The 25,434-nt window shown below is 26.3% G+C and overlaps 2 protein-coding genes across 2 annotated transcripts; both read right to left on the bottom strand.

Moving 5' to 3' along the window:
- Positions 1–7,642: 7,642 nt before the first annotated feature.
- On the bottom strand, positions 7,643–10,101 carry LOC101500866 (transcription factor MYB20-like). Its single transcript, XM_004503069.4, has 3 exons — positions 9,837–10,101; positions 9,222–9,351; positions 7,643–8,532 (listed from the first exon to the last, which is right to left on the bottom strand). Exons 1-3 carry the CDS (start codon positions 9,967–9,969, stop codon positions 7,791–7,793), a joined length of 1,005 nt encoding a protein of 334 aa, XP_004503126.1. The 5' UTR covers positions 9,970–10,101; the 3' UTR covers positions 7,643–7,790.
- A 9,508-nt stretch (positions 10,102–19,609) lies between these two features.
- On the bottom strand, positions 19,610–21,250 carry LOC101500553 (plasmodesmata-located protein 7). Its single transcript, XM_004503068.4, has 3 exons — positions 20,449–21,250; positions 20,219–20,332; positions 19,610–20,031 (listed from the first exon to the last, which is right to left on the bottom strand). Exons 1-3 carry the CDS (start codon positions 21,161–21,163, stop codon positions 20,024–20,026), a joined length of 837 nt encoding a protein of 278 aa, XP_004503125.1. The 5' UTR covers positions 21,164–21,250; the 3' UTR covers positions 19,610–20,023.
- Between the last annotated feature and the right edge of the window lie 4,184 nt (positions 21,251–25,434).

Below are 25,434 nucleotides of genomic sequence, written 5' to 3'. Positions count from 1 at the left end.
GTAGACTCCCATAGATTCGACATATATAAACAAAATTCATATTTTAATTAAGAGTCCACTAATTTAAAATTATTCTCCAACGATATAATATTAAACAGTAAAATACTAAATTTTTAGTGCAAATTTATCACGATAAGATATTATTATATTTATGAATAATTTGGTGTAAACAAGTCCACTGATCTCACATATATAAATAAAAATGATATTCTCAATAGAGCCCACAAGTATATGAATACTCTAATGATATAATGTTTCACAATGGAATACTAAATTTTATAGTGCAAAATCATCAATATAAGTGGTTATATAATTTGATCACTAATAGAGTTTCACACACTTAATCACATATTTTGCACAAAATAGATTATAGTTTTCAATATTTGATTCGTCCAAGTAAGTTTGTTGTCTTTATTATTTTCGTCCCTATAATATATTTTTTTTCAATTTAAACTTTGAAAGTTCAATTTAATTTTAAAATCATCATTGTCGTTAGTTGTTAAAAAAAAGCTTACACCGCATAATAATAAATTAAATAATTAAAAATAAAATTAAATAATTAAATTGATTAAAAAGAAAATAAAAAAGAAAAATTGAAGGTGTCATATTTCAGTCCCTCCATCCAAAATCAGAATAAAGTTTGTGGATTAGAGTTTCCTTCTCATTTCTCTATCTCTTCTCTTTTTTGAAATGAAAATAGTTTTAACTCCACATTTTCATTACTTTTATTTTGAATCTATGTCGTTTTAAAATTTTATATTTAATTTATTCAAAGTTAAAAAATTCTAAATTTATTTAGAAAGACGTCTTATAATGTTATAAACATACTTAGAAAATTATTCAAAAATATATATTTGATATTTTAAAAGAGACTAAAAAATACTAACACGTGTTTTTATGACACTTGTTAGTATACTAAAAATCAATATTTTATATTAAAATTGTGTATTTATTTTTTTCAAAAATCCACATTTGTAAAATATAGTTATCATATAGTTATCATTTGTGGATTTTTTAATGTGTTCTTAATACACATGTTAGAATGTTGATATCATATGTGAGTTTAAAGCATCAATTCCATGTCAACCATATGTAACGTTTCCAAATTCGCATCACAAGTCACAACCTCCATCAAAGTATCTGATCTTCAATGCCACCAACTAATTAATCAAGTATATGTTTTTTATATTAATATTTTTTTTATACAGATGTAAAGATAAATAAATTCGTATACAACTATAAAATTATAAGTTTAAATTTTGAATATGATATACCATTTAATAGTGTTAACATTTATCATTTGAGTTAGATGGTCACGACATCCCCTATATTTTTTTAAATTATTATTTTTTATATAGATTATCAAAATAATAGTAATAAATTATTAAAATATCTTTCAATCCTCTCTGGTTTTGAGAAGCATTTGGCCTCTCCTCTCTCTCCACCAATGCATCTCTCTTAAAATTTATACTAATAAAATATAATAAAATTAATACAACAATCTCTATATATAGATAAAATATCTAATATCGAAGGATAAACTAACTAATAACGAACAACAAATTCTAACACTTTAGTTAGCAACTCAACTACTACATATTAACAAATTTTTACATATTCACAATTGATATATGATATAGAGGGATACTATTTTTTAATTGTGAATTTTTTTAATTAATTTATGTATTTTTTTAGAAGTGATACGATGTTTAAACATAAGAAAATTTATGCATTTTCAAGAAGAAAATTTTCGACAAAGACGAAAATCGTAAAATAGATATATATTTTTTAATTAAATTGTGTGAAATTCTAAAAACTTGTGTGAATTGTGTGATTGAAAATTATAAAATTTGTAAAAATTGAAATTCTAACTTTTTCAACTTATCGACTATGTATGAATTGTGTTAAACTCTAAAAAAAATTATATAACTTTTAAGAATTTCAATTATAATATTTTAATTAATATTTGTCGTTCACTCCCCCCAATATCTTGTGCAAACTCCGCCACTATCTAAACCATATTTTGTGTGTAAGGAATGCTTAAAAAGTCATACTTGTCGATATCTTCAAATAAAATTCATGACAATTACGTAACGAATAAAATTAATTTATATTTTGACAACCCGTTAATTAATAGATATAAAGACGAACATAATCTTATCTATATTTACAACATCTGTATCCGTTAGAAAACTAATAAATTACTAAATTTTGTTGATGTGTTAATATATTAATATTTTTTATGAATAACTTTTGTGATAATTTTAATTATACGGTAATGCATATTTTAAGATATTACTATTTAATTTTTTTGACAAAAGAGTGAAAAAGGAAAAAAAAATGTTCTACGTAATTATAAAATAAATAAACAATTTCTTGTATATAAATAGTTTTTTATTTATTTAAAAGATAATATTTGTAGATATTCATAAATACTCATAAATACTTAAAAATCAATTAAATACTTGTTTAATTGGATACCACGCAAATATATATATATATATATATATATATATATGACACACATATCATTTTTTATGCAAAGAGACAAATAAAACTACTATTTGTGTTAGCATATAATTATGTATATTTCTACCACTCCTAATGAGATTTAAATTGACCAATTTGTATAAAATAAAATAAATTGACATATTACCAACTGCTTTAAAAGTGATTTGACTCACTAAATGTATGTAGTCAATTAATTAATTACACACGCTAAATTATGTGTGGAAAGAAACCATGGACCTATAATCTTGCTCCGACAAAAATTGCTTGAATAAAAATTTACTATTACTTATTCAAATTTCAATCTACATCTCAACCTAAATTTAGAGCTATAGGTGTTGGGTTTTGGGCTCCCTTCCTATGTGGAGAAAGGCCCAATATGTGCAAGTCCATGTGTCTCACTTATCCAAGTGGAGAAAGGTCAGATTAGTGGGTGTGTAAGAGTTGAATTCAGAGAGAGAGGAAAAGAGAAAAGTGAGAGAGGAAGAGCAAACCCTATTTTCGCATAAAACAGAGCAGCTGCACTAAATTCGCGATTTCTCCTTCGTTCACCGTCGGATCGGGCTGAAATTTGGACAGCAGGTTCGTGACTCGTGGTACTTCATTCTGACCGTTTGGATCGTCGATCAGAGGTCTGAGGTGGGAGAAATTGGACTCGGACAGCAGCAGTTTTTCTGGTTTTTTGCTGAACTTTGTTCTCAATTTCATGTTTGTTTTCTCATTGTGTTGGCTGATTGTTGTGCTGGTTACCTTGCTGTTTTTGGCTGGTTGCTGAGCACGAATTTGTGCCATATTAGAAACTCTCTTGTACCCATATTTTGATCATAGTGGAGCTTTATTACTGGCTTGGTCCCGTGGTTGTTTACTTCTCACATTGAGAAGGTTTTTCCACGTTAAAAAATTATTGTGTCATTTGTGATGGTGATTTTAGTTGCTGTGATTATTTGTTGATTGCTCCTCACAGATTCTTGCAAGTTTGGGAAATTGATTATCCGCTGCATATTGCTCTGTTAGAGTTGTTATTATATTTGTTGTTGAATTTCCCATCAATAGGTGCGGATCATTATCCATATATACGATGGTGATTAGTGATTAGTGAATGTGTGTGCGCTTAATAAATGGAACAATAATAGAAAATAATATAATCATATCAAATATTTAAAATAATTAAGTGTAATTATGTTGATTATAAAAAAAAATTATTGAAGTGTAGTTATGTTGCAACTTAAGAGAACGATATTGATAGAGATTAATAATTTTCAATTTGACTTTTAGTTTTCAAAAAATTGAAAAAAAATAATTTTCAATACATTTTGAATATAAATTTTTTAAGTATCTCTAAAAATGTTACTTTGATGTTGAAATCTTTTTAGTCAAAGTTGTCCATAACGTTAACTCTGAGTTAACTTTGGTTAGTTTTTGTTAATGTGGCACTGAAGCAAACTTTACTATGTAATGTTAGCTTGTGGTGTGGAAGGTACTACCATTTGAATATGGACGGAAATAAAACAAAATACATGACAAAAGGAAATAACATGTATTCTCCCACAAACGATGAATCATAAATTCTCTTCCTCTTCTCAAATATCTATCATTTGAAATTGAAATCGAATAAATAGGCGAATGCAAAGTTGGACGGGTACTTGGTATGAATATAATGAAGTATTTTGTTTTTGCATCTTTTGTGATTCAATTGGTATATATGATAGTACTCAAGTAATTGAAGTAGTGGCGCTGGTTGTTGTGTAATTTGATTATTCTAAAATTAACAAATGTATCCATATGTAGGATATTAATGTAGTGTTTTCATTGAACATTGTTACATGAACCATAATTTTTTGATTCAATATAAACAAGAGTGAGAGTAAGAGTATATTTGTTCTCAAGTGAAAAAGTACTATATAGAATATTTTACAAGTAACCATTCAACTTTTCCATTTCATTTTGGTCCTTTCGTGCATGACACTTAGAATCAATTAGAATATGTCATATGTTGATTCTATGTGACTTGAGTTTGGACACATCAATAAAAATTAATGGAGTTAAACTAGAGTTAATATTATGGATGAATTTGACTAACAAAGTTCAAAATTAAGGTGTTTAAAATGTTTTCATTTAATTAAGAGACCAATATGATATGGAGTTACACTTTCAGGGACGAAAGTAACTCTTTACTCAATTTTCTATCTTTAGTTCTTTGACAACTACTCCCTTCAATCACTATTAATTATAAACAAAAATAATTACTTTCACAATTATTAAGAAAATTAGTTAAGTGCAATTCATTTTATAGATTTTATGTAAAAAAACTAATATAAATCTATTAAATTATTTATTTAAATATCAGACATTCAATTATTTATATTAAATGTTTTTTTATTAAAGTAAAAATATATTAAAAATATTAATATTAAATAAAACAAAAATAGTTAAATTTTATTTATAATAGCAATGAGGAGGAGTATTTTAGAACACTTGTTAACACTCGTTTAAGTTTTAGAAGTTAAATATATAACATACTTTGTCAACTGTCACCAAAAAAACAAAGGATCATGCTTGTGTTGTTTTTCACTAGTTTGATACCCCACCTGTCTTTGTTTTATTAGTTTGAGCTTTTGAGTGTTAACAAACGAGGGGTTGTAGAATTCGTAGGTGATATGGATTGAGAATGATACGCATGATTAGAATCTATCATATGATTCATGAAAGACTAGGAATCACATCTTTTAGGTCTCACATCCAAATATGTTCTACAACCCATTCAGTGGCCATGGACAAATTAATGGACACCATTTTTTAACGACATATACAAAATTCGATATACAAACATAATTATTTTTTTTTTGTAATTCTATAAATCAGTTCTTCTTTTATAGCAACTTTATCAGTTAGTGACAGAAAAAATAATGATAAATTTAATTTAAAATAAACTTATTGAAAATTATTAATTTATTTAGTTAAACTCGAATTAAAAAAAATAAGTGGTTGATGTTTATATATTTTTCTTCAAAACAAATTTGATGTAGTTAATAAAAAAAACAACATAAATAAAGATTACTTTTTATCATTTTTTTATAAAGTACATTTTATCATTTCTAGTCAAATTGATATTCACAAACAAAATCATCAATTTTGATTCAAAGTAATCCAATATCTAGGTGTTTACCAAAAATCAAATCAAATTTTACTCTTTCAATTGTAAATTTAAACACACTTGATTTCATTAATTAATTTATTATTTTTACAAAAATAATATTTATATATACATATATTATATTTTTTCCTGACTATATATTTATAATAATTTATCATTTTCCTTAAAGTAGTAATGTTATCATATTTTCATTTTATAAAGTATATATATAAATATGAAGGGGGGAAATTAAATGTATATTTATGAAATGGAGATATTATCATAATAATAATAATTATTAATATTATTATATAATGGAGATAACGCGGCATCGCATCACAAAGGATTGACAAAAAATGGTAAAATGAAATGCCAACGAATTGAACCTTTTGTCCTCAACAAGGCAAAGAAAAGACAAGAAGTGCCAAATTAAAAGAGTGTGTGAAATGCAAATGATGAAAGTAGAAATATTTGCAATGTAGGACAAAACCGTAGGTCCATAAAAGATGCTAGAGCTACATTCGCATTTTCAAAGACTATGTTAACAAGGATTATGAGCCAGAAGAAAATAGTTTGTGTGTATGTGAGATAGAGATAATTCAAAGCTTGATTATCTCCACTTCCATAGGTCATTTTCTTTGAATGATTTTAAACAATGACAAAATCTTCCATTTTCTTTAGCTTCCTTAAAAATTGGATAATAATGTTATTTCATACGCGTTTTGAGGATAGCTAGCTCCTTTACAAGTGGCATTGGTATTGGCATTATCATTATGCATGCTTATGCTTATGCTAGCTGTGATTATCATTCTTTATACAAAAGTTCAGTGCAATAATCAATTAATAGTTTATTAACAATTTTTTTATTCTATCACCCTGCCGTCACATGAAGCAGGGGAAAAAACTTCAATCATAAATTCTTATATTAGTTTGGAAATAAGAAAAGTATATTCAAATGTTTATTTTAATGACTAGCAATCAAACTCTATTCTTATTCCAAAATTTACAATACTCGCACACATTCATGTTCTATATATCTATTTGCGTTAGACGTCTAAACACATTATACTTCAATACTTTTTTTAATTAATGTGCATCAAATAAATCGTTATTATTTTCTCTAATAATATGATTTTCAGACTATCATTATTAATTGTTTTAATATTTTCAATTTAAATTAAAATTAAATTAAAATTTTATTAGATTTTATTCATTTAAACACTTTTAATTTCTTTAAGTCATTTCAAACGAAAAATTACTCTTGTTTGAAATTTTTTTAATTTTAAATTAAATTTCAATATTTTGATTAATACTTGAATTTATTTGTATTTTACAATTTTTGTGGTTTTAATTTGACATATTTATATTTTATTTTTTAGATATATTTAGAGATTTTATTAAATATAGTTGAAGTTTGGTAGATATAGTTACAAATTGGTTATTATTAGTTAATAGTTTGTTAATTAAATTATGATCACTATATAAAGTGCATTATATATCAATTTTAATCAACATTTTCTCATTTTATTTTTCACTTTGTTAGGCTCTACATTGCTCTTCAACATGATATGAGAACTATAGAATCCACTTTTGCTTAATATTGAAAAAAAATATGCTAACTAATTAATATATTTAAATCTCTTACTACTCAAACCAACCATATATTATTATATTATTTGAGGTTATTTTTTATTGGTTTTTAGCTTCCTTAATTAATATTCTTTTTGTTTAAATTTTCTTATAAAAGATTGTTTAACACCTGCAATGTATGAACTATGAATATAATGAAATAATATGATGCCTCTAGCTAACACCAAAGTACATCAAAATTAAACTCATAAAAAAGATAAATTTGCTGTGAATAGAAAAAATAAATTCCATTTAATCGATACAAATTAAAGACAAAAAAAAAATGAAGTATGGCATGACTTGGATAAACAACAAATCGACACGTTCTATATACATAAAATTTTTGCACTTTATGATAAGGTAAGAAGTTGGTGAAAGAAAAGTGGATAAACATTAAAAATACTCAAAAACAAAAGTTGGTGTTCTCTGAATCCTGATTCACTCTTTATTCTTTGCAACAACCTACAAGAACATTACAAGTAAGCTGTGACCAGGATTTTGAAAGAAAAATAATTTCAAATCAAAACAATCCATAGGCCCATGATTCTGAATCCATGATCACTTTTGGATACTGATTAAGAGGAGCATCTAACACTTGCTTTTTGTCACTATCATCATCATTGAGAACAAAATCCCAACTTCTAATAAACTCATCATCCCATAATGCCATATTAATATTATTATTACTATTGTTATTGTAGTTATTATTATTTTCAATATTAATATTATTATTATCAACATAATTATGTGACCACTCAAAATCATGGAGCAACAAATCTTCAAGGAAATTGGATGAATTTGAGTTTGAGTTTGAATTCGAATTCGAATTAGAAGAAGATGATATCGATGACGAAGTAGTGGTTGATGAAGAGGAAGGAACACATGGAGCTAGAATTGCATTTTGTTTTATTATTGGATGTTCTTCTTTGTAGAGCTCATTCACTATTTCCATTGAGTCAAAAAGTGGTGTCATAATTTGTTGTTCTTCTTTGGCTTCATTGATGGTTGATGACTCAAATGAAGTTTCTTGCTTTAGTGGTTCCTTATTTTTTTCATTCTCATGTTCAATTAGGAAACATTGTTGTTGATGTTTTTCTTGTTCCATTGGTTGTTGTTGTGTTTGAGTTTGTTCATTAGAGAGTAACTTGTGTGTAATAGGATCAATTCCCATTTTCTTGAGCTTTTTCTTTATGTGAGTATTCCAATGATTCTTAATCTCATTATCGGTTCTTCCAGGTAGATGAGAAGCAATTTTCGACCATCTACATAAAAAAAACACAAGTAACATCAATAATATATAAAGTAATAATAATAATAATAATTTTTAAAATAATAATTAAAAGATTTCATCATATGGTCCAAAAGGAATAATGACTTCATGACCACTATAAAAAGCTATATTTTACAAAATGTCATAGAAATTAAGAAATACTATACCATAAGACAAACATGGCCTTCATTACTAGTTCTATATTTACGATTCCCATTTGGAGTCAACTTTATAGAACAACAATCATGAATAATTCCTTTTCTTTTACTTTTTTTAAAAAAACTACTAAGAAATAAGAAAATAAAAAATAACACTTGGTCTACAATTTATTACGTCTTATAATTTTGTAAAATGTGTAATATATTACGGGACCATGTCTTCTTTTTGTGATGAATAAACAAAAAGCCACTTGAAGAGCGTGTATTATAGAAATTATTAATTTTTATTTAATAATTTTATTTGACATGATTAAGATATCTTTATTTATTTACTCTTGTTTAAATAATTCTCTTAGATTAACTTAGTCAAATATTTTTAAAAAGCATGGTGTCAGTTAGTTAATGAGTTAAATAAAGTTTTTCATTTAAAAATAAATAAAATGAGTTAAAAAAAAAAGAAGTTTTCATAAGGAATTAATTACAAAGCATGCAGAACAGAGGAAACAGGGGATAGTGAATAAACCTGTTGCCAAGTTGAGCATGAAGATCAATGACCATTTTCTCCTCATATTCTGATAAAAGTCCTCTCTTTAGGTCAGGTCTAAGGTAATTTGTCCATCTAAGCCTGCAACTTTTCCCACACCTTAACAATCCTGCAAGAATTCATAACAATATTTTCAGTTAAAAATGTAAATGAACTTGAAACTTTTTTCCAAAATAATAAAGTTAAAAAAAACATTTGCTAGCTCAAATATTTCATGCTTCCTCATAATTAAATGCATGCTAAAAAAAAATCAAATTGTATGTTTAAAAAGGTTAAAAGAATATTTCAATCTTGAATGTTTAATTTCCTTACTTGTCTTTGAATTGGGACAAAATGGAATGAAAATGAAAAAAGTAGGCAACTAAACTGTGAATAAAGGCTAAAATGAAAATTTTGATGAATTATATTTTTAATAAGCAAGAATTTATTAATGAGAATACACAGGAAATAATTCAAGTCCAATTTAATATTCTTGATTAGGATTTTCAAAATTTGTGAGTTTTCATAATATGAATGATTGCAATGCAAGTGCAATATGAATTAAAAACATTGATTTGATTTCTGAAGCTAATATAAGGAAGAATGAAATAATACCTGCTAACTTAGGGACAGCTCTCCAACAACATTGGCCATTAGTGAGGATGAAATTTATGAGCTTTTTATCTTCCTCTGCTGTCCATGGTCCTTTCTTCAACCCAACTTTGTCACAACAAGGTTGTCTTCCCATTTTATTATCAAAATGCAAATGCCAACAAAGTCTTATACTTTGGAAATGATCCCCTAAAACTAGAGGGTTTAAATTGATATTGAGATAGAGAAAGGGAAAGATGAAGACTTGAGAGTTCACAAGAATATGCAATCACCACCTACTTATTTATATATAAAATTTCAATCCCTCCTGGCTCCTAAGTCCTTCAATCCCACTACCGCATTTTTTCTTTTATTTATTTATTTTTAAATTCTACTATTGTATGTTATTTTATTTCATACAATTTGGTAAATTTAATTAACAAACCGAAAATATATCTCACTATTATAATTTTTTGTAGTTTTTTTTCTTCTCCATATGTCTTAATCAATTGTCAAATACTAAAATTGTTACGTTAAAAACTATGGTTTAAATTTAAACCTAAGACTGTATACTTGAATGTGTAAATTTTCTGCGATATTTATCATTTCGTTTATAATATAAAAAAAATTCTAGTTTTTTTTTATTAATGTTAATGAAAAAATTTGTAATAATCTATATCGTTAAGATTTCAATATTAGATGATATATGAAATGAATACGAGTTTATAAGTATGTTTGTCTTCATTTAAGAGTCAATTTTATAAAGATTAAATTAAACTCGATCAACTAAATTTCTAAGATGACATTGATATATATTCAAAATTATTAAAATTATTAAATCATCACCGGCAAACAACGTGGATTAAAATCACACTTCAAATGTTTAGTTCCGAATATAAGAAAAACATGTGAAGAGTCTTTTATATTTATATGTACATATATAGTTTAATTAAAATTAATCTAAATTATAAGATATTCGTGTCTTTTAGAGAGGACACTTTCACACGTGTTATGTCTTTGTCGGAAAACGCCACTTTATCAAATTACCTTGCTTGGGTTTGAAGCGTGAGATACTCCACTAACTCAAACCTCTCCTAAATAGTAAATACAATATATAAAAATTAATAAACGTAATTGTAATGGAATCACTGTACGTAGTTCACAAGTTTTATTATCTTCTTATTTTTGTTGACATTTTCATTTATTTTGGCAAGATTTTGATGAAGACATCTATATATGCATTTTTCGCCACTCTTTGTAGATATCTGTTAATAAAATCTTAAATTTTTTTAAAAAATTATTAAATTCCTAATATTAGATCATTTATTAAAATATTTTTTTTTTAAGTTTTGATATATTTTTTTTATAGGTTAAAGAGAGAAGGTTCATAGGCCAAATATTTTATTAAATTTGAGAATTTTTTCTTAAAAATTTTTAAAATTTATTTTTCTTGGAAAAAATTCAAAAACATTCTTTTCTCAAAATATTAAGTCATTTTTTTCTTAAAAAATTGTGAGAATCTTTTGTTAAAAAAAATTCTCAAATTAAAAAAAAATTGTAAATTATTTTCTATTGGAAAAATATCGAAACTTTTTTATCAGATAATTTTATGAAAAAAATTGAAAATTTTATTTCTTAGAAAAAAATTAAAAAAATTGTCGAAATTTTAAAAAATAAAAATTGATTTTTTTTTTTTTGAAAAAGTGGTCCATATAATCCACTAAACATACAAAATTTTAAAGATTTTTTATTGTTAAGAACTTTCTTTATGAGACATTTTTAATTATGAAATTTTTTAACCCTTCTAATATGTAGATTTTAGCTAATAATTAGTGATTTGTGTTTGTCTATAGACAAGAGATTTTGAATTTAAGATATATATTCGATTGACCAATATTGATAATCACTTGGATTAGAATTTAAAAATAAATAATCTAATAATTTTTTTCTTGACTTAACCACTACAATTACAATTATCGAGAGTATTGTATCGATTAAAAACTAGAAGTCAATCGGACATCATATTAAAATACTCCTATTACTAAAGAATATATCATAAATTAATATTTAGTTAATTAATTAAAAATGTGTTACTGTTAATTAATTGCATGTTCTTACTTGACAAAAGTTACATGAATTAATCATTAAAATAATTATTGAAAAATAATACTACAATTTATTATCTTAAAAGTTTTTAGAAAAATACAAATTACAGATAAAATTATATATAATTATTATAACATCAACTGACTGAATGGTATTTTAATGATTTGACAATTAATTTAAATGTTTTATAGGGTGAAAGATAAAATTGACTCCCCCTACACTTTCACATCTAAAATCATGGTTGTAGTCAATTTGAGTTTACGAGTGTACAGTTAGAAGAAAGTTATTGAAAAGAAAACGAGTGATTATGGTCAAAGGCATCCTTGCATTCACATGCCTTCTTCATGTTTGGGTCAATATAAATAAATAGATGCATTTACACAGAATCATACTTTCTAAACTTTGGCCATTTCATAGCCAAAAATTACATAACAACAATTTTGAATTCGTGTATACTACGTTGACTTCAACAACTATGTCATGTACGCTTTTAAAGTAGCTTACAGCTATACAGCCTAAAAAAATCAATTGGCTATATTTACTTTTATTCTGTTGAATAACTCAGTTTTTTAAATACATTTAATCTTAATATTAAAATTTTATTAAGTTTCTACATACGGATTTTCCACAAAAAATTATTGGCATATTAGTAAAAAACAATTGTCATTCATTTTTTCAAGTATTTGCAATAATGTTTGATTTTTTTTTTCTCTCTTTTACTTTACTAATTAATAGTATTGTTATTATTCTAATGCAGTTTTAGATAAATGTATTTTAGTTTTACGATGTATATAAGTATTTCAATAGTTCTTTTAATATTTTGAGAAGTAACCTTTTTTTTCCAGAAGTTATACTTTAAATACTCTTTTTTATTTGACTTTTCAATTTCCTTTTAGGAATTGTCACACACAAAAATATTGAAATGTAAAAGCTCTTTCTTCGTACCACAATCAAATTAGATTCACTTCATTTTTTAGAAAATAAAATATGATTTAGTTTTTTCTTTCAAATTTAGTGTTTAAAATGCTGGGTTCTTGATAATTAAATTTTAACTTATTGATTTATTCACTAAATTAGTCATATTATCAAAATTTATGTCACTCTCGCCACTTCTCTATTTGAAAATGAATGTATATATATTTTTAAAGAAAATAAATATTTCTTTCATTTTCTTATTAGTCATTATATGATATTACTTTTGCTATGACTATATTATCATCTTCATTGTTGTACATGTATTCTGTGTTGATGTTATTGTGAAATATCAACTTATATATTTTTTTTACTATAACTTCAAATAATATTGGCCATTGTATTTTTTGCTTTTTTTTGAAAATACATTCTACTTTAGTTAATACATTTTTATCAAGTATAATAAAAAAACATTGCCCATATATTATACTTATAAATATAATTATCTCGTGCATCCAACGAGTATAAAGTCTAGATAATTCATATAGACTTAAAGTGTAAATATTTATTTTTATTGAAAATTAATCATAATATTTAAATTATTAAAAATATTTTGACTTTGATTATAAATACAAATAGTACTTCTAAAATATAATTTGTAATTTATTAACAATGAAACTTTATATCTACATAGTGTATAAAATTAATTTTTTTTAAAGACCAAATTTATTTATTTTAATTATTTATATATCTGATTATGTATAATAACTAATAGTCATATATATAAAAGAAATATGTGTTTTTTTAAAGGAAAAAAGATGTGTTAACATCTTTTCTATTATATACGGTGAAAATAATATACCTAAATACCTTTTAAAGATTATAAATTTATATTTTAATATATTTTGGATTGAAAATTAGATATCTCTATGATATAATTTATATTTAAAATTATTATTAGAATATTTTTAGGATTTGATGTGTTAAATCCAAACTTTTACATAATTACTTCTGAAAAAGATATATAAATTTTGACAGTGAAAATGAAGTCGTACTTAGAAATTTTAAATATTTGAGATGTTGTATAGAATGTTTACGATGTTTCTTCACTACTAAAAAAATTCCACAGTGATCGGTGTCTCATATATTATATTCACTATAATCATGACTCTCAAAATAGCAAAAGTGACTTGGAATTACTTAAATGATAAATATGTAGGAGATAGTTTTTATTTTTATTTTTATTTTTATAAATATACAAAGGTTGAATTCAACGAGAAAGATCGAGTAATAAAAATTGAAGGAAAATGGGACAATCAATGAATAGTTTGATAAATTATTGGCTATTGCCAATAGGTTATTACACTTAATTTTTTAAATATAGAATTGTAAAAAAAAAACCTCATATAATATAGTACCTGAAAGACACTCCATAACTGTCTTGGAGAACACAAAGGATAAATGTAAGATCACTTTGGTAGAAGTGTTACATGTGTTGCAGGCACTAGAGCAAAAAATACCTATGAGACATTTAGCCAAAGGAAAGAAAACGGTGAAACAACAAGAAAAATTAACGTTTCCAATATTCTAATAATGAATACCAAAACAAAAACCATTAGTATTTTCCTTTGCGTCCTTATATTGCAAGAAGACCAATCACCAACAAAAGAAATGTTTGTGTAGGCTTGTTTCAAAATGTTATATGTGCGATTAATTGTGACATATGGTTTTTGAGGATCAACATGAGATGGAAGATGAACAGCTACTTGCAATGTCATGTTTTACAACCAACTTACTCTAAAAAACTTAGTCAGAAATAAAAATGAAGCACACATTACACTAAAAAAAGCATTGAAACAATTCCAATTAAGAGCTCCCACGAATCTTGCAATTGCGTTGCTCTCCAAAGAGAATGAAAAGAATACGAGAAGTACAAGAAAATTTGTGAAATAGATGAGTACAATGCTAATGTGGGTTGTTGATGGTGGTTGGCAACTAGTAGATAAATTAGAGATCTTAAGTGGTTGGCAACTAGTAGAGAAATTAGAGATCTTAAGTTCTTCAAGGATCTATTTGAGAATTGAATTTTAGAGGGAAATATTTTAGAGGAGTACGTCTATATTTTGATATATATTTGATATTTTAAAAGAACAAGATGATAAATGAGCATATAATAAAATATTGTTCTTTTAAATTTTAAAATATTAAATATATACTTAATCATTCAGAAAATTGGATTTGATAACCTTAAAATTTGACTTGTGTCCTCTCAATATGTAAAAATCCAATTTTATCTCTTTTATTTTTATTAATTTTAAGATGAAAAAATTGCTCAAAAATCGTACCATTCACAAAAAAAGTTCGGTATTTAAATTTCTCCTCCTAAAAATCCGGTATACAAATTAATACTACTGAAAATTGTATTTTCAAAATTTCTCATGGTGTAATTTATGTTTCGGAAATTTCAAAAAATAAAATTTTCAGTAGCGTAAATTGTATATTGGGAACTTCGTCAACAAAATTTTCGGTAGTTAATAAGTTCTCGAAAAATTAGATTTTGAAATTTCCAATAGTTAATTTTATTCTAATCGGAAATTTCAAACTTTGAAACTTCCAGTACATAATATTTTTTTTTATTCTATTTTTTTAAAATAGGGATCGAAAAATCACCGGTTATAATATTTAAGACATTTTATCAATTGACCTTTTTTAGTATATCAAATTAAGGAAAAAAGATGGTTATATCCTCTTTTTTTTTTTTTATTCCTCAAATACCCTACTCTGAAACAATATTCCCGGAATGCCCTACTTTTTCGTTCCTTCAGGAAGTCGTTCCCTGGGGAAGCGACCTCTTGAAGAGGAAATTTTTTAATGCTAACAGGGGGGTCGTTTCCTGGGGAAGCGACCTCCCACTGGATTTTGTTTTTTTTTTTTATTATTATATTTTAAAGTTAGTTTAATAGTTATAACAAAAAAAAAAAAAAAAAAACCAAGGGGGGGGCCCTTCACAAAAAAAAAAAAAACCAGTGGGAGGTCGCTTCCCCAGGAAACGACCCCCCATTAGCATTAAAAAATTTCCTCTTCAAGAGGTCGCTTCCCCAGGGAACGACTTCCCGAAGGAACGAAAAAGTAGGGCATTCCAAGAATATTGTTTCAGAGTAGGGTATTTGGGGAATAAAAAAAAAAAAAGGATATAACCATCTTAAACCCTCAAATTAAACCCTAATGGGTTCCTAACATCACTAAATCAATAATTTCAAATAAATTGAGTTCCTAACATCACTAAATCACAACCCCTAACATCATGATTCTAGCATAAATTTTTGTGTGGAGTCCTTCTTAATTGAGGATATGCTAATGTTCTAATTGCACATGTTAAATGTCGATCATGTAATAAACTATATTATAAATAGATTAAACGATACATATTAGACTATACTATGTAATAAAATTATTTACTAACATATAACAAAAAAATTGAAAAGTGAAAAGAAAAAAAAAACGACCTGAAAATTTCAGAAATTTTCGGATGTTATATTTCAATCACACATAAATTTTAAAAATGAAATTTTCAGAAATTATTTTCAACCGATAATTTGAAAGTAGTTACTTGTTGAAAATAACTACATGATGTTTTAAATTTCTGGTTAAAAATAACTCTCATAAATTTCATTTTTGAAATTTCTGATATTAAAATATAATTAACAAAAAATTTAAATCCAGAAAAAATATTACTTTTTCAAAAAGTTTGGAAATGTGAGGTATAATTAAAATATTCGAAATTGTTTTAATTTTTCCTATTCACTTAAGTATTTTAATAAGTTGCAGAAAGAAATTAATAAATGAGAGAGTACAAATTAAATTGTGAAGTACAAAGCTCAATTTTCAACCGTTCAAAGTCATCTCCTCAAAAAGCAACTCATAGACAAGAGAATATTGGATTATTTAGGCCCATTATAACTTCCAAATTTGTGATTTTATTTTGACACCCAGTGCGGGTCTCTTTTTAGTTTAGTTTTTATTTTTTTTTCAAATTATTTTTTTATATTTCTTGTTATTGGGTTGGGCTTACACTGCCAAACCACCATTTTGTATAATTTGAGAGAAAAAATAAATAAAATTTATAATTTTAATACATTCTGATTTCAAGTAATTTTAATATATCTTGTCAACAATAAATATGTTTTATTATAATTTATAATTCTAATATATATTGATTTGAAACCATCATTTTGGTTTAATTCAGTTAAGTTATACAGTTCAATCAATGGTTTCATAGTTTGACCGATAAAGTAATGATTTCATGACATTGTCGAGTTGATGTTTGAGCCAATTTTGAAAAATAATTAACCATAATTTAGATGAAAGATGAAACTTTTACTTTAGATTTAATAAAAAATGGGCTTATTAATTACTACTAGATAGGAGAAAAGGAAGGATTTAAATTGAAAGAATACCATAAAAAATATTGTGTTTTAAAGAATTTTATGTTAATGATGAGAATAAAGATGTAGATGAAGAATCACGTAACAACCATAATAATACGACTTTTCTACCATAGAGCATACAATATACAAAAAGAAATATAAATTCGATGATGGAAAACTTCAAGTTAAATATAGATTTGGTATTATTCTAGAAAGATATTGATAACAATTACAACTAAAATAAAAGGAATAAACAAAGCATCAAAAAGAAGAAAATTGAAATTCCAATTTGAAATTCAGTTAAAGATGAGTGTTGAGAATAAATATGCCTAAATGTATTTTGAAAATTATAAATTTTAATTTAAATATATTTAGGAATTAAAATAAGATATTTTTATCATATAATTTATGTATGAAATTCTTGTTATAATCTTTTCAGGATTTGACAGGATTTTTTTTCTTTCTTATATTAAAGATACAATATATTTTTGAGTTACAATTTAACTGTATATATAGAACGATGGATAAAAATTTACGATTAAAAGTTTTCTTTAAATTTCTCATATATTTGTGCAAATAAAAACTCAAAATTCTATAAATATGTGTGTAGTTTGAGACAAAATTTTATCCGGTATCAAAAATCACTTAAGTAAAAGAAAAATTAGTCAACAAATTATTTATCTTATTTACGTATAACACTTAAATACCTTATTTTTTTTCTTTTTCTTTTTTTGTTTAAACAATTTAATTCATAAAATTATTATTTAATTTTTTCTCTCATTTAAAAATGTCGATGTGTCTTTAGATGACTTTTAAAAATGTTGGAGGTAAAAGATGAGAAATTCCCTATAATTTAATGCAAATAGAAATAGCAATGACTTGGACTTTCGGCCCTGTTTGTGCCAAGTAAAAAAGGGAAAAAAATGAAATAGCAATGACTTCTTTATCAAACAAAAGCAATGATTTTGTAAAAAGTAGCAATGACGATCGTATTTATTATTACCTCCGTTGTTTATTATAAATACTAATTACTTTTTTCACATATACTAAAAAAAATTATATAATAAATTTAATGTGTAAATATTTTTAAAATAGTCTTTATATTTAAATATATTTAATTTGACTTTTTATATTTCAATCAGTAGTATTAATAATATATATGTTTAAAAAATAATAATAAATACATGTAAAAATTTAAAAGAGTGTTTAAACTTAAGAATTATTTTTATTCAAGGGTATTTTAATTTTTTTTAATAAGTAAAAATATTATTAAAGGGGTTACAAGGGGATTTCCAGCCTTTATAATAAGCTACAAGGTAGCAACATCGTAAATGAAGAGTGCAAAACTTCCGCTGAATCATGTGTTCGAATCGAACAAAACCAAATGGCAAACTCTTACAAATATACTTTAATTTGGTAGAATTTGACCCCTGCTTCTAAAGCATACATACAGTGACACATGAAACACCAACATTATTTTCCAAGGGTACGTTATTAGTTATTAGAGACATAAATAGTAAATTTATTTTTAAGTACAACTTAATTGGCGATGTCTATATTGTTTGGTTGAATATTATATTATGAGTTCAAACTTATGATCTTGTATGCGGCTTCTTGTTTTTTTTTTTTTTACCATTTTATCTAAAAACTAAAAAAAAAAATCAACTTTATTTAATGGTTAAACCCAAAAATTATATAGGTAAAGTTTTTGATTTGAATTTAGAAATTAGTGGACAATTAGTCAATTATCCACAGTTAGTCTACAGTTAGATAGATTCGTAAGGAACAAGAGACTCTTGCAATGGCTTAGAGGAGAGCTAGGATGGGTTAGGGAGTAAAAATTCAAAGACATGTTAGCGTCAAGTATAGCTTTGTGCAATCTGTTCATTAGTCACACCTAATTGTTATTTGTTATGGACTAAATAATGAGTTTAGAATCCATATTAGTTAAGTCAATATTCTCATAGAAAATATATTATTGTAATGATGATTTTCAGTTTTTACTTAGAATTTATATTAGTTGAACTTTTATTTTAATTATTTTTTAGCTTTTAGTCTTAGAATGTTATTATCCATTCTTAACCGTATTATATATGTAATTTCATGGAGACATTTAAAAATTACCCAATAAAAAAGGCTGATTCATGCTTTAAATTAAGTCTTTGCAAAGTTTTAATTGGTCTAATCTATTTTTTTCGTGAACCGTAATATTTGTTCGGAATTCATACTCGGCTAACTAATTTCTCATACATTGACATTTTTCATTAAAAAAAATGCTGGCAGCCAAAAGTTGAATAAAAGGAAAATTCTCTTGTAGACCGGATATACCCAAAAGTTCATGGGAGCACATACTAACAATAATGGTGAAATATTATAGAACATTTAAAAAAACAAAGAATGATGCAATATATTATGTCTTTGCAATGGGATGAGACAAGTTACAACACAACTTTGTTGAGTGGAAAGAGGTGAGGAAAACAGAATATTTGGTTCTCTTTTGTTCCTCTTTTCCTTTTGCCTTTTGTATGAATGAGTGTCCCATCGTGCATATCCTTTTCTAATGTCATCTTTATCAAAAATCTCTTTAGTCTTTTGAATGTAATTTTATAATAAAAAAGAGAGGGGAAAAGAAAAGATAAAACATTGAGAAGATAAAAAGGAAATTAAGCAAAAGAGATTCCAAAAGCAAATTGCAATGGAGAAGAAGGCTGAGAAGTTACTGATCAGTGGTTCAATGCCACATGCCTTTGACAAACTTAAATCAATTTATTTACCTGCATTAGAAAAAATTAAAACAATAAAATTATAAATAAATAAAAAAAGAAGTGATCATTTAATGGGCATTCCCATGGTATTTTGCTCAAACAACTACTTAATTAATTTTTTGCTTAAAAATATAAAGATTGAGGGGTGAAATAAGAGAAAAATATGTGGTATGTGGTATTAGTATTTAGTATTTACCATGTCCCTCACAAATCCTTCTCAAGAATGCTAGGAAAATAATAAGTATAGCCACGCCTGCTAATAATCCAATAATTATGGCAAATGTTTTCTGACCATCATTGTCCGATTTACCTGCAACACCACACTCACCATAAGAATCAAATATTAAATTATTTAACAATATATTCTTTTAATTTTCTAATCCGTGCACAACAAACTGTTTCAAAATCTCAAGATTTGGGGCTTACCATGGGGCTTGTAGTAAGCATGGGCCCCACCACCACCCCCAGTAGAGTACCTCGCGTAACACTTCGCCAAAAACATATCCCCGTAATCCGCGGCAGGACAATCAATCCTCAACCGTCGGATCGCATCCGAAACACAATCCTGACACTCCACAAAACTCAAATCCCCACTACACTGCACCATTCCCTTCAACTGACCCGACCCACCAACCCTAAAATACCCACCCGAACCCACTAACCCGGATAACACCGCATCTCTCGTACCCGGATCATATCCAATGGAGGGCCCACATTTCTTCAATATTACCGTTTTGTCCTCCACGCCCAAAAACTTAGCATTGTCATATTTCACGTAACATCCCTCTAACTGAACTGCTCCGCCGCAGGCCGCCGGACATATGTCACCGGCGCGTGAGACGGCTTTACTGACGCAGGAGGCGCAGTCCGGCATGGAGAGGTCGCCGCGGCATTGGTAGAGACCGTAAACGACGTCGTTTGGATTTGAGGCAATGATGGTGAAGTTGTTGTAGGATGAGTAGGTTGCTGAGTTGACTAGTGAGGTGAGGAGCGAGTTGAGGTTGAACTCGTAGGGTGAGGTTGCGGTGTACCTTTCTTGTGTGCACCCTCCGTAGAGGAATGTGTCCGTCGAGATGGATAGAGAATGGAGAATTAAAATGTTGAAGAAGAATAACAGGAGGATCGTTTTTGTTTTGACCATTTCTTCACTTTTGTTGAAGAAAAGAGAGAGAGAGAGAGAGCACTAGCAAGATAGGTTTGGTGGTTTTGAATATATATATATATGTTGACGTACGTAGAAGAGATCGTTGATATATAGTATCAACATTTTGAATTAACACACATGCATGCATATTGTTAATTAATTCATACTAGTATCGATTAATTCTCTATTTTTTAATGCATAGTACTAACATTTTGAATCAGCGCACCTCCATTAAACACTCTCTTTTCAATACTTACTATTAGACGAAATATAGGTACATTTTACCATTTAAAAAATTAATCTTACATAAAATAGTAAAATTTACATGTATTTTATTTAATAAGTGAATGAATATTAAAAAAATGTCAAAGAGAATGTTTTTAACACTACTTATCTATCTAATTATTAAACTAACGTTTAAGGAATTTTAACTAACTCCTAATTAATATAGTGGTAACTAATTCCTGATTATTAATAAAGGGTAACTAACTTTCTAACCAATTATTATTTCTATCAGAAGTAAAAAAGTAACTAAAAAAATGTTTCATTATTTTCCAAACACCACACTTATTTATCACTAATGAAAATATTTGAATACATATGGTAGTTAAACTTTTACTCATAAATAGGCCCTTAGCTATATGCTTTTCTAGCTAAAGCCATGGTATATGTAATAGAATTAATGTTTATTACATATATAAGATTCAAATCAATGACCATGTCATATTCTCATGTGGCCATGTGCGGTCCATTACAAACCTTTTCTCCCTCTAATATTATTTTCAAAGGCATTCTTTTTAATGGTTCCTTAATCCAAAGTATATTACTTTTAATACTTTGCTTTTTCTTTTTTTACAAAAAGAAATCAGAAAACCATTTGTACAACTTTAAGTGTAACTTTAATCATTGTACTCATTACTGTAACAATCACCATAATCAATAAGTTTAGTTGAATATACTAGTATGAATTATATTTCTTTTTGAAAAATACCAGTATGAATTATGATAGCGGAAAAGAAGGGTTTTTGCTTACCATGAAGCAAAGTAAGGGAAACATGCAAGTTTGTAGGACATAATTAACATGCATGGCTCGTTAGAAAAAGTTAATTGATGGAGAAAACAGGAAGAGCAAAAATAGACGAAGTCGGTTCACTATTACCAAGGTATGCACCAAAATCAATTTCTAAAATCTAACACAGATCAAAATATTATTAATTATATCTCTTTCATTCAAGTGGTAAGAAATTCAGATACTTTTAGCAAATACTTATGAGTTGATCAAATATACTTAACTTCTGCATGAAGAAAGTCTACTTTAAAATAAAGAATTCACATTATGGGTTCTATAGATTTTTCCATAGATATTTTATTTTGGATACACAATTAAATGTTTCTACTTTATTCTCAAACTCATTTAGATATACGAACTCAATCATTTGAACTACCACAAAAAAATTAGTCAATGCTAAACTGAGAGTCATAAAAATAATCTTCAACCGTGGGACGTGGCCAGTGGCCGAGTTTAAAAAAATTTATGCAATAGCCAAAGTAAATTATATAAATAAAATCGAAATTGATCAGGTAATAATATGTTTTTTTTAGGAAGAAAAATACAATTTAAAATTTTTATTTTATATTTTGAGACTTTAATTTATTTTTTATTCAAAAATATAAATATTTGTAAATAATAATATATTCAAGTGTCAAATTCATGATATTGAAATGACAATGTCAATCACAAGGAAAAGATGTTTGAATTGTGATTCCCTTTTTTTAAATTATTTCATGCTTTTAGTTAATTCAAGATCAATCTTTGTTTTAAACACCACAAAAGCAGAACATTTTTTGTTAGTGGAATTAAATAAAATTTTCCTACCTGATCTATGCTTAGTGAGTAAGAAATAAATAGAGATAAGGGGAAGAAAACCACACAGTAATATATTATGGTTCACCCAAAGTGAGTTACGTTCAGTTCTCACAACTTGTAAGCTTTTTCACTAAAGTGCTTAAAAAAAGAATGTTTGAGATTAATCTTGATCAATTACAATATTTAACTTTTTGACCTTGAAATAATTTTCAACAATTATCTTCCAATCTAGAAAGGGTTTTTACAAGTCACTTCTAAAAAAAGATTTTTACAATTCACTCAAACTATCTACAACGCTATAGTCTTGAGTTTCAAATGAAATGATTTAAAAAGGATTATGGATCATAATACACTCAACACTTGTTTGAGTTTTGATTCTCAGTCATACGACCTAGCAAATAGATCATTAAATCTAGTGAAACAGAACTGGAGTTTTTGCTTATTTGAAGAGCTTTTAGATTTCTCAAGAATGATTGTTTAAGTGATTGAATGTTTGCACTTTAAACTCTTGTTATTTCCTTGACCTTGAGTTTCCTTTTTTAGGCTTCATGAAGGCTGATGAAAGCTCATATAGTTGTTAGCAATCCAATCGTTATTTTAATAGACAAGTGTTGTTTGAAAAACAAGAATCTTGCTTTATAACTAGAACGATCTTTGTTTCTATTTTGAGTAAGTGCTACACCGAGAACATTTGACAATTGTTTATGTTTTTTCTGCTTTGTATGCAGACTGCCCAGATGTGCAGTTTCACTGTCTCGTCATTTATGTCATGATTGTACGTGTTGCTTTAATCATCAATCTAGAGATTGATCTTGCTTATTTGTTCTTGATGTTTTTCTTTTGCCTTTATTAATATTTTGGAATGGATATGTCTAAAATGATATAGTGTACATAAGTTGGGTACTTTCGTAATGAATATTGTTAAATTCGCAAACCAGAATGATCTTGTTTAAGGAGAGTATAGCTCTTTCGCAAACCAGAATGTTCTTGGTTTGATAAAATTGAAGGCTGTGAAAAGCCATAACGACCTTCGTTTTTTCAGACTTCTATTTTTAATAAACCAGAATGATCTTGGATTTTTATAATGATCTTGTTTCATCCAAAATGATCTTGTGTTGTTATGTTTAATATCTATATTCAATTAATACACTTAAAAATACATTGTTAAATAGCAACACACTTTAAGAATCATAATTATATAATTAATTAACTTTATTTGATTATCATTAAAATATTAATATGAAATTTTGCCTCAATAAATATAATTCTAGTTCAAAATATTAGTTGATCACGACAACAAAAATATAAAATTTTCATATATATATATATATATATAGAGAGAGAGAGAGAAAGAGAGTTGGACCGCGGTTCGTCTTAGGCTTCCGGCCCACACTAAAATCCACCAACTCATTGTGGCAAGGTAAAACATATATTGTCTTTGAAAAATTATGGGTAAGTTATTTACGACAGATTAAAAACAATCATGTATACTATACTAACTATTGTCAAACCAAAAATTCTAAAAAAAAATAAATCAGAAGATATGTGACCGATTTTCAATTGATCGTAGACAAATTACCCACATTGCAAATGCAAATGCAATCTGTAATTTACCTTGTGACAGTGCCATATTTGACATGCATGTAATTCAAGGCCTCTGAAAAAGCACACAATCGGACACAACAACACGTATAATAAAGGAATTTAGATTATTGCAATTCACTACACTACAATCAATACATATGTACCGTTGGATCAAGATTAAATATTTTAAATTTTAAGATTGAATTTTTATCATGTTTAAATTTAAATATAAATTTAAAATTTAAACCGTTTAATTTTAATTAAACGATATATATTTGATTACACTTCATTTAGAGGTTGTTGATTGTTGTCAATAAGGATTCGTAATAAAGACATTAATTTGAGAAATTTTATGATTTTGGTCCTAAAAACAGGATGATTCAATTTTTTATTTAAAACAATATTTGTGTATTGCTCTTTCATAATTTTTAAATGCTTTTTTTTAATATATGGTTATTATTGTAACAAAATACATGTAGAAATTGTAAATGTTATAAAATAAATCGATTAAATTTTTTTATTTAACATCTTAAATACTACTCATTTTGTCTTAAATATAAGAGAAAGTGAGTAAAAAAAAATAAATATATTTAATCAAATTTTTAAATTAAATACATTAATTTTTATTGATCCATCTTAATTTTTTTTATATTGAAGACCAGATCGCGAGTAATAAATAAAATATGTAAATTTTTAAAATTAAAATTAATTTGACTTAAAACATGAAGAAAGAAAAATAGACTTGGACCATATAAGCTCCTTTATACTTTTCCTATTAGTTACTTTAGCCTATATACTTTTGTGAAAAGAAAAGAAA

This window comes from Cicer arietinum, chromosome 6 (assembly GCF_000331145.2).
Source record: "Cicer arietinum cultivar CDC Frontier isolate Library 1 chromosome 6, Cicar.CDCFrontier_v2.0, whole genome shotgun sequence".
Classification (NCBI taxonomy): Eukaryota; Viridiplantae; Streptophyta; class Magnoliopsida; order Fabales; family Fabaceae; genus Cicer; species Cicer arietinum.
This window is presented reverse-complemented; position numbering and strand designations above follow the sequence as displayed.

What these genes read in the sequence shown, in the direction of transcription:
- LOC101500866 (XM_004503069.4), bottom strand. Translation starts at nt 9,969, where the DNA reads ATGGGAAGACAACCTTGTTGTGACAAAGTTGGGTTGAAGAAAGGACCA. An exon ending in AGCTGTCCCTAAGTTAGCAG is followed by an intron (nt 9,352 to 9,836) that starts GTATTATTTCAT and finishes GAATTCTTGCAG; the next exon opens with GATTGTTAAGGTGTGGGAAA. An exon ending in CATGCTCAACTTGGCAACAG is followed by an intron (nt 8,533 to 9,221) that starts GTTTATTCACTA and finishes TTTTTTATGTAG; the next exon opens with ATGGTCGAAAATTGCTTCTC.
- LOC101500553 (XM_004503068.4), bottom strand. Translation starts at nt 21,163, where the DNA reads ATGGTCAAAACAAAAACGATCCTCCTGTTATTCTTCTTCAACATTTTA. An exon ending in TGCTTACTACAAGCCCCATG is followed by an intron (nt 20,333 to 20,448) that starts GTAAGCCCCAAA and finishes GTGGTGTTGCAG; the next exon opens with GTAAATCGGACAATGATGGT.